This window comes from Labeo rohita, chromosome 7 (genome assembly GCF_022985175.1).
Source record: "Labeo rohita strain BAU-BD-2019 chromosome 7, IGBB_LRoh.1.0, whole genome shotgun sequence".
Lineage (NCBI taxonomy): Eukaryota > Metazoa > Chordata > Actinopteri > Cypriniformes > Cyprinidae > Labeo > Labeo rohita.
Genome location: NC_066875.1, coordinates 28,961,221 through 28,976,617, shown reverse-complemented (window position 1 = coordinate 28,976,617; position 15,397 = coordinate 28,961,221). Strand labels below are relative to the sequence as shown.

At 37.2% G+C, this 15,397-nt stretch overlaps 1 protein-coding gene across 1 annotated transcript in view; it reads right to left on the bottom strand.

Moving 5' to 3' along the window:
- Positions 1–2,148, bottom strand: part of smad3a (SMAD family member 3a) — a 37,219-nt gene extending 35,071 nt beyond the window's left edge. Inside the window, exon 1 of the mRNA XM_051115099.1 lies at positions 1,700–2,148. Within this exon, the coding sequence (XP_050971056.1) occupies positions 1,700–1,902 (203 nt within the window). The 5' untranslated portion in view covers positions 1,903–2,148. The remainder of the gene's footprint in view (positions 1–1,699) is intronic.
- Positions 2,149–15,397: the final 13,249 nt, after the last annotated feature.

The window sequence follows — 15,397 nt, the reverse complement described above, 5'->3', positions numbered from 1 at the left end:
AAATAGTTTGTGTGACATCAGTGGCTCAACCATAATTTTATGCTAGAAGAATACTTTTTGTGCACAAAAAAAGAAACAAAAATACAGACTTTATTCACCAATTTCTCCTGTCACCCTAGCACCATTCTAGAGAGCATCATGATGCATGTGCGCACTTTCTTCTCCGTGTAAACTTGCTTTGTTTATGTTCAGAGTATAGTATCGAGATACTCTCCAAAATGAAATCTTCTCATATGTCAGCGCCAATAGCCTTGTGGTTAGCGTGTCGACATACGGCGCAGCTGCGCTCACGGCAACCTGAGTTCGATTCCCGTCTCGAGGTCCTTTGCCAGTCCCGCTCCCCTCTCTCCTCCCACTGCTTTCCTGTCATCTCTCCTACTGTCCTATCTACAAAAATGCATTAATAAAAAGTATTCTTGTAACTTCATAAAATTACGGTTCAACTAATGTGACTTGGACTATTCTGTCGATGTTCTTGGTACCTTTCCGGACCTTGACTGTGGTAGGACCCTTGCTAGCTATGGAGGGCCAGAGGGTCCTTGGATTTCATCCAAATATCTTAATTTGTGTTCCAAAGATGAACAAAGGTCTTACGGGTTTGGAACGACATGAGGGTGAGTAATTAATGTCAAATTTTTCAGTTTTGGGTGAACTATTTTTTCCTGTGATGACAGGACTAATTTTCAGTGGCACATGATCTATCAGAAATAATTCTAATATGCTGATTTGGTGTTCAAGAAACATTTCTTATTATTATCAATGTTAAAAACAGCTGCTTATTGTTTTTGTGTTTGCTCAATTTAATGCAATTTAAAAACTGGCATCTACTATTCAAACCCTATGCCAGGAAAGTCTGTCAATAAGAAAACACCTTACAGCAATAAAAAGCATCACTTACAACAACACTTCAGTGATTTCTATAAATGAGTTCTCAATGTTTGAATACACCAACAAAACAGGATGACAGAACCAGTGCCTCTGCCATGTTTCTCTGTACTGAAATGCTGAGGCTGAAGATCTGCCGAGTGTAAGGGCTTGTAGGCAACCCTCATGTGGCTTGTAGGGGCAAGACCTGTGAGCAGTTGGCCAGCATCGGACTGTGACATAACAAGATTAACCAGTCATTGCAAAACTAAGAGAAAAAACGACTTCAGACAACAACCTCCATCCCATATCCACCTATGCACACATACATGCACTCATGAAAAACAACAGAACTGAAAGTCCTGCACCAAATATACCCCACCATCCAAAATATAAGCAGAGAATACATAACACACCGTTTAGCCCAGATACAGCAGCTCCAGCGCTCCCCAGATTAAGGTCGGGTTATATAACCTCATCACAACCCAAACGACAACCCCAGGCAAGGCAAATGTGAGTTTATGAAAGCACAGCAGAATATGAAGTTATAATAAATCAACAGGAGTGTCGGAATTTGATAATATAAACAGACAGGAGTTACTGCACTCATAGTAGCCTATGGAGATGCTGTTTATGATCTTACGTTACGTAGGAAACAAGAGTTGATTACTAAACAGAAGGGGGTTTGCTGCTTTCTTCAACTTTAACTGTGTTCTTCAAAGCTTCACTTTAAGATTACACGGACTGCTAAAATCACGACTCGTTCTGGTAAAACAGCACTTTACCACAACCCGCTGTTTCTCGGTAAAGTCGAGGGTTTTTTAACGGCACTCACCGTGGTATGGTGATACACTTGGTGTTGACATTCTGAGTTGTGATGGCTTTCTCAAGCTCGTCCAACTGTCCCGTCTTCTTCAGCTTCTTCACTAGACTCTTGACGGCCTTTTCGCACCATTTCTCCTCCTGTCCGTTCTGCTCTCCCTTCTTCCAGCCCAGCAACCTCTTCACGATCGGCGGAGTGAACGGTAAAATTGACATGTTGAATTCAGTTCAGCGTTCCTCTATTGCGCAGTCTCTCACGCAACTCGGAGAGAAATTCTGGACACTTTTTTATCTTCAGCTTAATCCGACGGCGGTAAATCAAAATAAACTGCTTAGTGGTCGATAGTAAAACTGAGAAAAGTGAGAGGCACTTGAGACGTGACCGAGACACGGTCTCAAGTTCAGCGCTCAGCTCAGCTCCGTCTGTCTCTCGAGATCATCAAGCATAGTGCGCGCCACACAGCACTGTCAGGCCACTCATATCACTCCGCGCGGGAAAATAGTCCCTCAATCCCGTCTGGACTAATTGGACCGCACTTTCTGCGAGTAAACAGCAGAAATATTCAAATAACGTATGCACTACCTCATCCGTCCGCAATATAGCGTATGTTTTTGTGCGGTCACAGTTTAAAAAGCGAGGTTTACTCAAGTTTAATGTCATCCGCTGTGTGCTGCGGCTGCCTGTGACGTTTTCCGTTTGCTTTTAAAGGTGCACTCAGTCATTTTTCCTCATTAAAAAGTTTTACCCCTGAAAGAAATGAGTAGTACACTTAAACATATGTGTAAAATCATGTACACTCACATGAAATAAGGGCTTTAGTTATATATTAGTATCTTGATAAAGCACTTTTTATGTCGGTCTATTCTTGAGGGCGACATGTTGACATCACACTGCCAAACTCACTTACATACACAAATAATTATGTTCAGCATGTCATAGATTTCAGAGCAATGTCATTAATTTAAAACAGGGACTAAGTTGAACCTCCTGAACAGTTTTATTGTTCCCTTCCTCCTGTGCTATTGTAAACACTCATAAAACCCACCCAATAACCTCTATTAGACAGTGACGCACAGGAAACGAGTTATACAAAACCTTTCTTATCATTCACAGAACCCAAAAGCAATTGCAGTTTTATTTTTTAGAAGAGAAAACCTCTGCCTCTTCCACCCCCACTCTTTCTCTCACCATAGGACAGTCTGTGAGTGAGGGGGGCATCCCACAGAACTGAGTATACAGGGTTTAATTAATCTGATACTGGGCATGGGCTTCTTTTTTTAGTGAGGGAGTGGGGATGAAAGAAACAACGCTGAGTATGCAGCGCCCTTGCCTCAGCATGATGACAACAAGCAATCATACATGTCCCTAATGTAGCAGCCTACACACAAACATTGACACAAACCAGACTCATTGGAAGCGCAATAAACAAGTCTCAAAAAACGTCTCTTTTCCCGATTAGAAGATTGAGGAGATTTTATGGCTAAAACATACTATATGAACTAAGAATTGCATCAGGTATTATAATATTTCCTTCACTTTTTAGTTCTTGTGTGGCCTTGTGATAATTTTTCATCATTAACATACTTATATTTTTCATTTTGTTCTTTACATGTCAAGTTTTTAACCTGAATGGTTTGTGTTTGGTGTCTGTCGAATATAGTTATTACTGACCATCATCTTTGGGAACACACACACACGAACATATGCCAGTGGGAGTTTAGGTCAGAAGTGTCAAGAGAAGTGTGTGCAGCCAACGGCCAGCTGTTACATACAAAATGAAAACACAAGGGCCTTCACTAGTCAGATTTGATTTATCCTTATCAGATTGAGCCCAAGATTTCTGTCCCCCTACAGAAGACATATTATGCAAGAAGCAAGCAGTAAGAATTAAGCAGATTTATGTCAATTTCTACATTTTCTAAGATGTAATAAGAAAACATCAAGGCAATTTTCATAAATCTTTAACACACACATTCAGTTAAATTGGCGTATGACAACCCTTAGTACATTCTTAAAACAGTTCACTGCTGTGCTAAAAATACCCTGGAACTCAGCTCAGCGTGGCACTGCTTCTTTCTTTTATCTATTTTAAAGAACATCTGATGTATATTTTTATAGCATTTCCTTTCTTTTTGTCCTCCCACATGATTGTAGTCAATATATACTCAAAACTGATGTATAAACAGACGATCTTTCTGTGCACAGCATGACACACTTCAAGAATGTAAAAGATCACATGCTGAAGAACTCCATGGTTGTTCATTCAATGTAGTTTCTGCCTCTCATATAATATAAATTATAGCGATATTTCATAATATTATTGTTTTTACGGTAACAATTTACAATAAGGCTCATTAGTTAACATTAGCTAACTGCATTAGTTAACATGGACTAAGAATGAACAACACTTCTACAGCATTTATTAATCTTAGTTAATGTTAATTTCAGCATTTACTAAAGCATTAACCGTCACAAGTTGTGTTTGTTAACATTAGTTAATGCACTATTAACTAATATGAACAAACAATAAACAACTGTATTTTTATTAACCAACATTAACACAGATTAATAAATAATGTAATTAAAGTATTGTTTATTGTTCATTCATGTTAGTTAATAGATTAACAAATGACACCTTATTGTAAAGTGTTACCATTTTTACCGTATTTTTATTTAAATAAATGTGACTTCTTTCAAAAACGGTAAAAATCGTATTGACTCCAAACTTTTGAATGGTAGTATAGTTCACAAAGGTCTGTATAAATCCTCATTTAGTTAGCCAAGTATGCATGTGTGTGTGTGCATGCATGTGCATGTTCATGTTCATCATGTATCTGCATGACAGCATGTGGCAGGATGGAGATTGCAAGTATTAAAATGTGTGGCTTGATGGCATTGGCCAGCACAAGCTCAGCACCTGTTTATTCCCTCAGGGTCTTCGGCTCCCGGACAGCTGGTTTAGGGGTGTAGTAAGGGATGAAGTCTAGGGCCTACAGGGGCTTGTAGTTGAGAATGTGTGGGGGTAGGGGGCAGATGGGATCTGGAAGAGCAAAGTGGGGGGATTTGGGGGTATATATGTCTGTGTGTGTGTGCATGCATTCGTCTGAAGAATTGCCTCACACAAAAGGCAAGGCTGTGTGAATGAGTAATGGCCCTATATAATCTGATGGCTGATGAGGGTATTGTGCATACTTGGACTCAAGAGACCCTAGGGAGCTACAAGGTGGTAAAGAGGGTCGGAGGGGGATGAACTATGTCCCAGTGGAGGACATGTGCTAGAGTGATAAGATGAAGCTTATGTCTAATCAAAAGTGTTTAACACAATACTAGTACCAGTGTGATAAAGGACAGGTGGAACATAGCAATGATCTCAGCTTCATCTGTGCATGTTTAGCAGAACGGAAAACAGCAGTAGAGCATCTCAGCAGGGCAACAGCAGCAACATCTGATGTTATTTTTGTTGTTCTTTCACTTTAGCTTTGGTTATGTAGGCTAATTGAGTATTATACTCTATATATGAAAATTTTTATCAGTATAATGTTCTTTTACATATTTCTTTAGTCTAACACATTTTTCTGCGTTGTAGAACTGGATAACTTTGGATAACTGCTGACGGAGACTGTAACACTTGGCAGAGGCAGACGAAGGAGCGATGAGGCAGATCCACATGCAGTTAAAGTTTTATTAAAGCAAAAGAGTAAACAAAGTTAAACAGGAAACCAGAAAAACCACAATCAGGAAACAATGGCTGCATGTGAAAACTAGAAAATGCTGCCTTTAGATGACACATTTCAAGGTAGGAAGGCTTTCAGGCACAGTCAATTCCAGTGTTAGCTTCACTTCTTGCCTCCTGAGAAACCTTCATCTGGTTATTTCTGAAAGCAGCATAGATGTATCCTTTGATGCCTTTAATATCCCTGTGCAATCCTGTGCGTTCCGTTTCATGATGGTTTAGAAAAAAAATAAAGATGGCAGTTGAAAGTTGTGTAATATGGAGCAAGCACCCCAATAGTATGTTCCTGCACAGCCAGAGGCTGCACTTTCAGGACCGCAGTTCCAGGACCGCACTTCTAGGACCCTATTTTTTTGTGACAGCCCCATCTAGAGGAGATCTGAATTAAGCATAAAACAAAAACTATTCTTTTTTCAATCTTTCCATCTTTTTTTAATGTTCGGGGCGTGTCAGCAATCTCCATTTAGCCTATTTAGCTGTGCAAAACAGATAATTGTTCTGTTGAATGTTATAAACTAACATTTGTATTCAAATGAAATTACATTTATTAATGTACTAATAAACCGTAATTTGTAGCGCAATTGTTTTAGCGTTTATTGCACTTTATGCGTGTCACACATCAGACGTGAATCGCTGTGCTGCGGCTAATGAACTGAAGTCTGCAAAAATACAAGTCTTTCTTTACAAGAAAATGGAATTCAACACCAGAATATATATAGAATATATTGAAATAAATTAGGTTTAATATTTTAAACAGGTTACCAATGGGTATGTTAAGGGTTAGGAGTTGGTTAGGACAATAATTAAGTGTATACAATTAAACAACTACATATTTCTTTAAAAAATAATAATATACAGAATTGAATAGCAAGCGCTATTAAATAGTATGAGACACTAATACATACATATATACAAGAAATAAATAAAATAAAATAACACAAAAAACTATAGGGTCCTAGAAATGCGGTCCTGAAACTGCAGCCTCCGGTTGTGCAGGAACACCCTTCTCGAAGCAAGAGAAACTGGGGGAGTGACATTATGGCTACATTCACACTGTCAGTTTTTGGAATTGACAACCGCATTTACTTACAGGTGTGAGTCTCGAAATGTCCCGTTCAGTTTACAGAAGTGTCTGAACGGGAGTCAAGCCCCTATTCCTTACCAGTAAACAAAGCAACAATGAACAATATCAAATATCAAAGATGGCGACATCCATAAAAGTGAACAAGAGTCCAGTCGAGCTGCGAGTTCTTTTATCAAACCTTCATTAACCGACAGCGGCTTTTATATTTGGCTGAAGAGCTGAGCATTTGAGTCGCGCACAGAACACAAAACTGATGGGAGAGGCTCCGGCTGAGACTGGATATAAAACTTTCAGATGACACACAGGTCATTCCTTCGCCACTGTAAGTTACCGAGACCACACATGAAAACAGGCAACACAAGGTAGACGCGTGCTTGTGTGGCAGAGCGGCTCTATGTCGCACTGAATGTTGTGATGGACAACTAGTTGTCCAGTCCTGGGCTGCGTTTCCCAAAAGCACTGTAAGCCTAAGTTGATTGTATCTCCACTGGTTTCAATGGGTCTACGATGTACTTAAGCTTACGATGCTTTTGGGAAATGCAGCCCTGTTCCGTTCACACAGCGCGTGTGTTCCGAGAATGTGGAGTCCTGAAAATTGGGTGTGAGTTTGGTACGGTTGTCACACCTGTAAATAACCGTACTGCGTGTGAACGTAACTGTATTAAGGACTCAAATACAGGACTGACAACCATATTCTGCTTCTGTGTGAACATGGTCTTTTTTGCATCAGACATGTGTCAGTTTGCTCATGTCTCATTGGTCCAATTTCAGTTTGGTGCAAAACTAAACTGAAACTTACCTGGCTAGCCAGCTAATTCAGCTTCATGGTACAGGCCCCAAGACAGGGGAACACAGACCGGGATCATAACAGAGACAGATGGAAAGAAATGCCACTAAATCATTTTGGAGAACAGTTCTGACATGACGACTTTGTGCCAGTATGTAGTGAGTGAGAGATACTGAGAGATAAACAAATATTTCTGCCAAGAGCTAGCTGTGTGAGTCTGAGTAGCCTTGTTTGTGTGTGGCGGGATCTATATGTTTACATGCATACATTTTTGTTTATATGTTAGGGTGTCTGTTCCAGTGTAAAACCACTACGTGTCTTTTATACAAGTGTGTGCAGATGTGACTGTCATAGCAATGTGTCACCTAAATGTGTAGTGTGTACATGTAGGTGTGTGTACAATTTTGCTCCTGGAACTGAGCGAAATCTGACAAAACCTGCATTTGGAAACATCTAGAGACATTTATGAAAATTATATATACTGTTGTTCAAAATGTGGTATTTTTATGTTTTTGAAATAAGTATCTTTTGTTCACCAATGCTGCATTTATTTTATCGTAATAATGTGCTGATTTGGTGTTCAAGAAAAAAAATTAAAAAACGGTGATACATTTTTTCCAAGGCTCTTTGATGAATATAAAGTTTTTGTTTAAAATAGAAATCCTTTGTGACATTAAACATGTCTTTACTGTCACTTTTGATAAATTCAAATATCTTAAGTCTCCAAACCTTTCAGTGAGTGTTTTGATAACATTTAATAATAGTTTTAATTCTAAAAAGTTCTCTGTTAGGTTTAGCAGGTGGGTTATTCATAATTATCTGCATATAAAAGCCATAGAAATCTGTGGTATGTCCCCATTTGCACTGCATTTCTTAAGAATATATGTGTGTGTGTGTGTGTGTGTGTGTTTACAAGCATACCTGAGAAATTTGCAACTCCATAGGGTGTGATTAAGGCACATTTTATAGCAGACATAAGTAGGGTGTTATGTTGAGAGCCATCACACCACGACAGCATGAAGATTCCAGGCAGCAGAGTGCAAATCAACCCAAGCTTTTTGCTATTTAAAATCCATCAATCTGTCCACAGACTCACACAGATCCAAAACACAGGCATATGCAAGCACACACACACACACACACACACACACGTGCACGCTACTCCATAAAACCTCGAACTTTGGAGAAAAGCCACTCCTCAGTTACCATCATAAACGCCCCATGCACTACGCCATCATATAGAAACATATTATAAAGTCTTGATACGGAGACACAGGGAACGAAGGTCATTCCTCTGAATGTACTGAATTCTTAAGGTTAAACTTAAACTTTTGCTTTGAAAATTTAAAGTGATGTAGTTGTTTGTTTCCTTATTTCTCCAATACACAAAAACAGCTATTAAAGTCATTATGACCCAAACTATATATAATTATGTTACCTAAGTGTGTGCACAGTGAAACTAAAAGCCTATCAACACCTCTTGCGTCTATTAAAATACAGCACTTCTACCCATTTCATGCTGACAGTGAGTAAATGCTGTTTTAAAGCATTCGGTGTAATTAAAATTCATCGCTGGATAAACAAGAAAGCCCAAACATATGATTGGCTGAGTTATTTTGCATGTTGTAGTCACTCCGATCGTCTGTGGAAAGACACTGATAAGCTCTGAGGGCTGTGATAAATCTGGTCACCACCACTTAGTCAACACCAGCCCACACTCCGGTGTTACGTAATATGACGCTCTGGGTTTGTATTATTGAAGGAGTGTGCTGCGTTGCAAAACCACCGGTGACTCACCGTGTGTATGTTTCTGTTTTATTTATCTGCGTGAGTAACAGGGACTAAAAGAGTGCAGACCCAGCATGGAGGGCATATATTTTGTGGCTGATCTGGGCCCAATATACTCCACACCCATGTGAGGATTACCATGATTCACGTGCTGATGCGTGCACAAGGCTGGAGATATGACTCCTCTATTGTGCTGAGTGTGATGCATACTGGTCTTCGCACCCATGAGTCAGAGCGAATAGCCAACTGTGTGTTGGAAATACTGAGGGCAAGAATGACACGTATCAGCAAGTGCATACTAAAATCTAACAGAGACCATAAATGGTGATGATGCCACTGTCCCATGCCATCTTCGCCTGTCATTTGGACATAAAGATAAGTTGATTTATCAGAGGAGACACTACCGCACAAGTAAGTCTTCTTAGCTGGACACTCAGCAAGATGTACAAAATGTATAGTTAATAGTACAGAAGGCACTTAGGTTGTATTTAAAGATTCACAAGCAAACCAGTGCCACCTGCTGGTGAAGACGTTCTATTAAAGTTGCTACTTTTTTAGTTCCGACTGGAAAATCCAGCTTAGTAGTTACTACATGTTTTGGAACATGGTATCTGCTTTCTGATTGGTAGACCTTGGACCACCACTAGATTTGTATTGTTAAATATATTTCAAAATATATAACAAATTAACAAAAACATATTGGTAATATAGGTGTAAAATATATATTATCCAAACTGACTTACAAATGAGGACAATAGAAGCAATCAAAACCAACTAAAGAGCAAAAATAAGTGCTGAGACAAGTCTCAGTTAGTCTGACACAGTAAACAGCATTTTTTTTATAAGAGAATAGAGAATGCTAGTGTTAGAGAGGCTATTTTTTAATTTTATTATTATTATTTTTTATAAATAAAAAGCAAACAAGTAAAAAGAATAGAGAATGTTAGCATTAAAGGGTCATTTTTTTTTTTATAAAAGAAAACAAGCAGAAAAAAAGAAAATATATAGAGAATGCTAGTGTTTTTATTTTAATATTATTTTTTTTTTTATAAATAAAAAGAAACCAAGTCAAAAGAATAGAGAATGCTAGTGTTAGAAGGTCATTTTTTTATTATTTATTTTTTTTATAAATAAAAAGTAAACAAGCAGATAGAATAGAAAAAGAATAGAGAATGCTAGTGTTAGAGGGTCATTTCTTATAATAAAATAAAAAGAAAACAAGAGAACAGAATAAGAATGGAGAATGCTAGTGTTAGATGGTCAACTTTTACATTTATTATTTTTTATAGAAATAAAAAGAAAACAAGTCAAAGAATAGAAAAAGAATGGTATTTTTTATAATTTAAAAAAAAAAAAACAAGTAGACAGAACAGAAGAAGGAGAATGCTATTGTTAGAGGGACAATTTTAATTAATTTTTTATAAAAAACAAGTTGAAGAATAGAAAAATAAAAGAGAACACTAGTGTTAGAGGGTCATTTTGTCTAAAAAAACTGTATAATAAAAATAAATGTATTTAAAAACAAAATTTATAATAAAAAAGAAAACAAGTAGAACAGAAAAAGAATAGAGAATGCAAGTTTAAATGGTCAGTTTGTAAAATAAAAATAATATAAAAGAATACAAATAAAAAGAAAACAAGTAGTTAGAATAGAAATAGAATATGTGTGTGTGTGTGTGTGTATATATATATATATATATATATATATATATAATTCTAAATACTTTTTTTTCTTGCTATATGGGGCAAACCAGTTAGCATTGGTCATACCTGTTAGACAGTCAGGTTTGTGTAACTAATGACCAGCTTTAACCTGCTAGAAGGCAGCTACAATCTTTCAAACCATTTTTCCCCAACAGTATTTTATCCATTAATAATCATATTTTATTTTAGATTTCCCTTTTTCTGTCTACTTTTGTCATCTGCTAGGTCAGAGTAAATTTGAGTGATGGACCAATACAGCACATTAAATTCTCAGCAGTGTTGAGGGCTGGTCTGTCGCAGTGAGTTTAGTGTGAGTGGATGCAGGACTCGGTTCAGGTCTGCTGTTGTTGGGTGGGGTCTGAGAAGCAGGGGCTCCGAAGGGGCTCGAAACAGCTTTACAAGCGCCCTTTAATCCATACTTAAATACTGTTGTGTGCACTGCAAATATTCTTAAGAGGAAATAACAGACTTTAAAAATATAACTTGAGCAAACATGGGTCTGAACAGTCTAGTCTCTTTAGCTGTTGCCTCACACATGGAGAAGGATAAACACAGCCCATTACAGTAGAGCTTGATCACGAGATACTCTTTAATTAAGCACAAGCCTTTATTTAGAGCATGCAGTGCAACATGCAATTCACTCCTAAAACTTTCCACTTATTAGAACAATAACGTACATTTACTGTAAATTAATAATAAACGTACAGAGAGAAATGCACTTCATAACAATTATATTTGTGTTTTATCCACCTTATTTTTCCTCCAAGAGTGGGCGTGGCCGTTTATAAGTTTTATGGGTGTGGCTTCCAGCTATTTTTAGCTGTACAAAATAGCTTGTTTTGCTCCCACTTTTACTTCTGTTTATTTTATGTTTGATGTTATGTATCTTTGTATTTTTGTTCTTGAAAGAGAAATAAAAAAAAAAAAAAAAAAGCTTGTTTTGCTGCTTGATATCACAACAATCCACAAGCAGGAAGCAATACTATGGTTAGAGGACTCGTATTATAGCAAAGAAAGATTTTGTCTAAATGATGTTTTTTTTTTTTTTTATTTTTAACAAACACGCAGATTTTCACTTGACAAGATGTTCTTTGATGGACTGGAGTCTTGTGGGTTATTTGTAGATCATTGTGATGTTTTTATCAGCTGTTCAGACTCAGGGATCGCAAGTGATGTAATGCATCTTTAAAACTTGAGTGTGAGTAAATTTGCAGTAATTTCTGAAAGCACTATTCCTTTAAGCTAGTTTTGACTAGCTGCTTGCAAGTTCATTGGTGGTCCAAGATGGTATGCTAGTAGGCTGGACCAGCTAGAAACCATCTAGCTTTTTCTAAAACACAGATACCACTTTAAGCTGGATTTTCCAGCAGGGAAGTCAGACAAAAAATTGCTGACAGACTATTTGATTAGACTATTATGAATAGTTCAATGTATCTCTCACATGTCTTAGGCAAAAGACTCCAGGCATGTGGGTTGAAAAAAATTCATCATGGTTAGGCAGCGTTTAGAAAACCGTGGAAACATTTCCAGTGTCTGCTAGTATAATTTAGGAGATTAAACAATACAGCACAGTTATAAATCACTAACGGATCACACAGCTATTTGGGCTGAGCTCCAACTCCTTATGAATGGAAGCAGAAACGGCAAAGGAAAACATCTGAGGTTGCTTGGCTCCAGTGAGCGTTCACATCTAATGTGTCTTCCAGGAAAATATTGACTAGCTGCATGGCCAGTAGCCAAAACATGATGCCAGAGGATTGTCCTGCTCCTTCCAAAAGGTTCTTACTGACGTGTAGTTAGTTCAGACGCCACTAGGTGGCAGCAAGTGCAGACAATTGAAGACAGAACAAGTTTTTACGCCCGCCCCATTCCCTTTCCTCCAAAAGAAATACTTCTGAAAATGATCATTTAAGCTGAATCTAATATATAAGATATGGCATGTGATAAAGTATGCAAAATATATTACAAATAAAAATAATATAATGAAAGACCTCATGTTATTATAATCTTGAGGTGTTAAGACTTTAATCATCTGGAGACACTTATTTAGGTAGTTATGATACTTTATCCCTGAGGGACTTTATGACAGGCCTGAAATACTGCTTCAATAACACCACAGGATGAGACAGAGGAAGAGGGAGCCATTTTAGGAAGGAATGCCCTCCGCTCTGGTTTCACTGAGCGAGAGAGTGTGAAAGAAAGAGAGAGATGACGATGATGATGATGATCATTTCTAAAATTGTAAAAATAGGCTTTTTATAAGGGACTGTCAAAATAACACAGACTCACATACTTCACATAATATGCATTGTCTTAATGCTCTTAAAGACTTAATGATGAGGTTCATATTACAAGTGACAACATCTAACATGTAAAGTATGTTAGTCTGTGTTATTTTGACAAATCCTTACTAAAGGCAAATTTAAAACAAAAAGAACCTCAACTCCTGGTAGCATGTGCTAGTCTGCTTGCCTATAGATTACCTTTCCTATCATCATATGTTGACACTGTGTGGATAGATGCTTGTGTGTCTGTCCAAATAATTGAATAACTGTCTGTCATCATATTCTTGAATATCATCTTTGTTTATACACTATATATATACAGTATATTTGGTGAATTACTTGAGGGGAAAACTATATATATAGATAATGAATGGCATATATGAATTTGAAATTTGAAGGCAAGCACATGCATGTGGTTTCTAATGTATTTATGTGTATGTCTACACATATGTATGTGTGAGAATGTTTGCTAGCAACAAGCATGTTTAGCTGAGGCTAGTGAAAGTAAAACTGATGAGAAAATGTCTGACTGTGTACGGATGCCCAGTCTAGTGTGGAGCCAGTCCGTCTGCCGTCCGACTGCCCTCCTGGAGACTCGAGAACATCCGATCCTCCTGTGGAGAGAGAGAGAGTGAGAGCAAAGGTGAGAAAATAGAGAGAGAAAGAGAGTGAGTAAGAGATACAGAAAGATAGGGGCTGGCTGGGGTGGAGTACATTCTAACACTTTTTTACAATATCAATTAAACAAAAGTAATTAAACATCCCAAACTATGTATGCATGACAGAAGCTGAGAAATATAGTCAGGCACTTTCTAGCTCAACAACTCAGCATAGAAAAACAATCAAACAGACTAGACTAGACTAGACTGGAATAGAATAGAATAGAATAGAATAGAATAGAATAGAATAAAAAAATAACACTGAAATTCACATAAATACATACAATCAGGCACTTTCTAGCTCAACAAACCAGCATAACATAGACTAGACTAGACTGGACTAGAATGAATAGAATAGAATTTGACTGGACTAGACTAGAATGTATAGAATAAAATAGAAATGTAACACTGAGATTTACATATAAATACATACAATCAGGTGTTTTCTATCTCAACAACCGAGCATAGACTAGAGTGGACTAGACTAGGCTAGATTAGACTAGACTAGACTAGAATAGAATAGAATAGAAATGTAACACTGATATTCACATATAAATAGATACAATCAGGCACTTTGTAGCTCAACAATGCAGCATAGACTAGACTTGAATAGAATAGAATAGAAATGTGACACACAAATTCACATATAAATACATACAATCAGGCACTTTCTAGCGCAACAACCCAGCATAAACTAGACTTGAATAGAATAGAATAGAATAGAAATGTAACACTGATATTCACATATAAATACATACAATCAGGCACTTTCTATAGACTATAGAAGACTAGACTAGAATAGAATAGAATAGAAATGTAACACTCAGATTTATATATAAATACATACAATCAGGCACTTTGTAGCTCAACAAAGCAGCAGAGACTAGACTTGAATAGAATAGAATAGAATAGAATAGAATAGAATAGAATAGAAATGTAACACTGATATTCACATATAAATAGATACAATCAGGCACTTTCTAGCTCAACAAACCAGCACAGACTAGACTTGAATAGAATAGAAATGTAATGCTTAGATTTCTATATAAATACATACAATCAGGCGCTTTGTAGCTCAACAACCCAGCACAGACTAGACTAGATCTGGCTGGACTAGAATAGAATAGAATAGAAATGTAACACTGAAATTAACATAGAAATATAATCAGGCACTTTCTAGCTCAACAAACCAACATAGACTAGATTAAAATAATAGAATAATAGAATAGAACAGAATAGAATAGATTAGATTAGATTAGAATAGAAATGTAACACTGAAATTCACATATATATACATATTACATGTATTTATATGTGTATTTACCAATGCTATCTCACGCCCAATTCGCACGTATTTTACGAGGTGGCTAATTTATACAAATTCGTACGACCTCACTTCGTACGACCCCTGGTAGGTTTAGGGGCATGGTTAGGTGTAGGTCGTTCGTACAAATTCATACGTATTGTGCAACTCGTAAAATACGTACGTTTTTGCTGGTATTTGCTCATGACAGAAGCTGGTAAATACAATCAGGCACTTTCTAGCTCAACAACCCAGCATAGACTACACTAGACTAGACTAGTCTAGAATAGAATAGAATAGAAACATAACAATGAAATTCACATATAAATAAATACATGCTCAGTTAATCAAATAGGAATGTGCACAA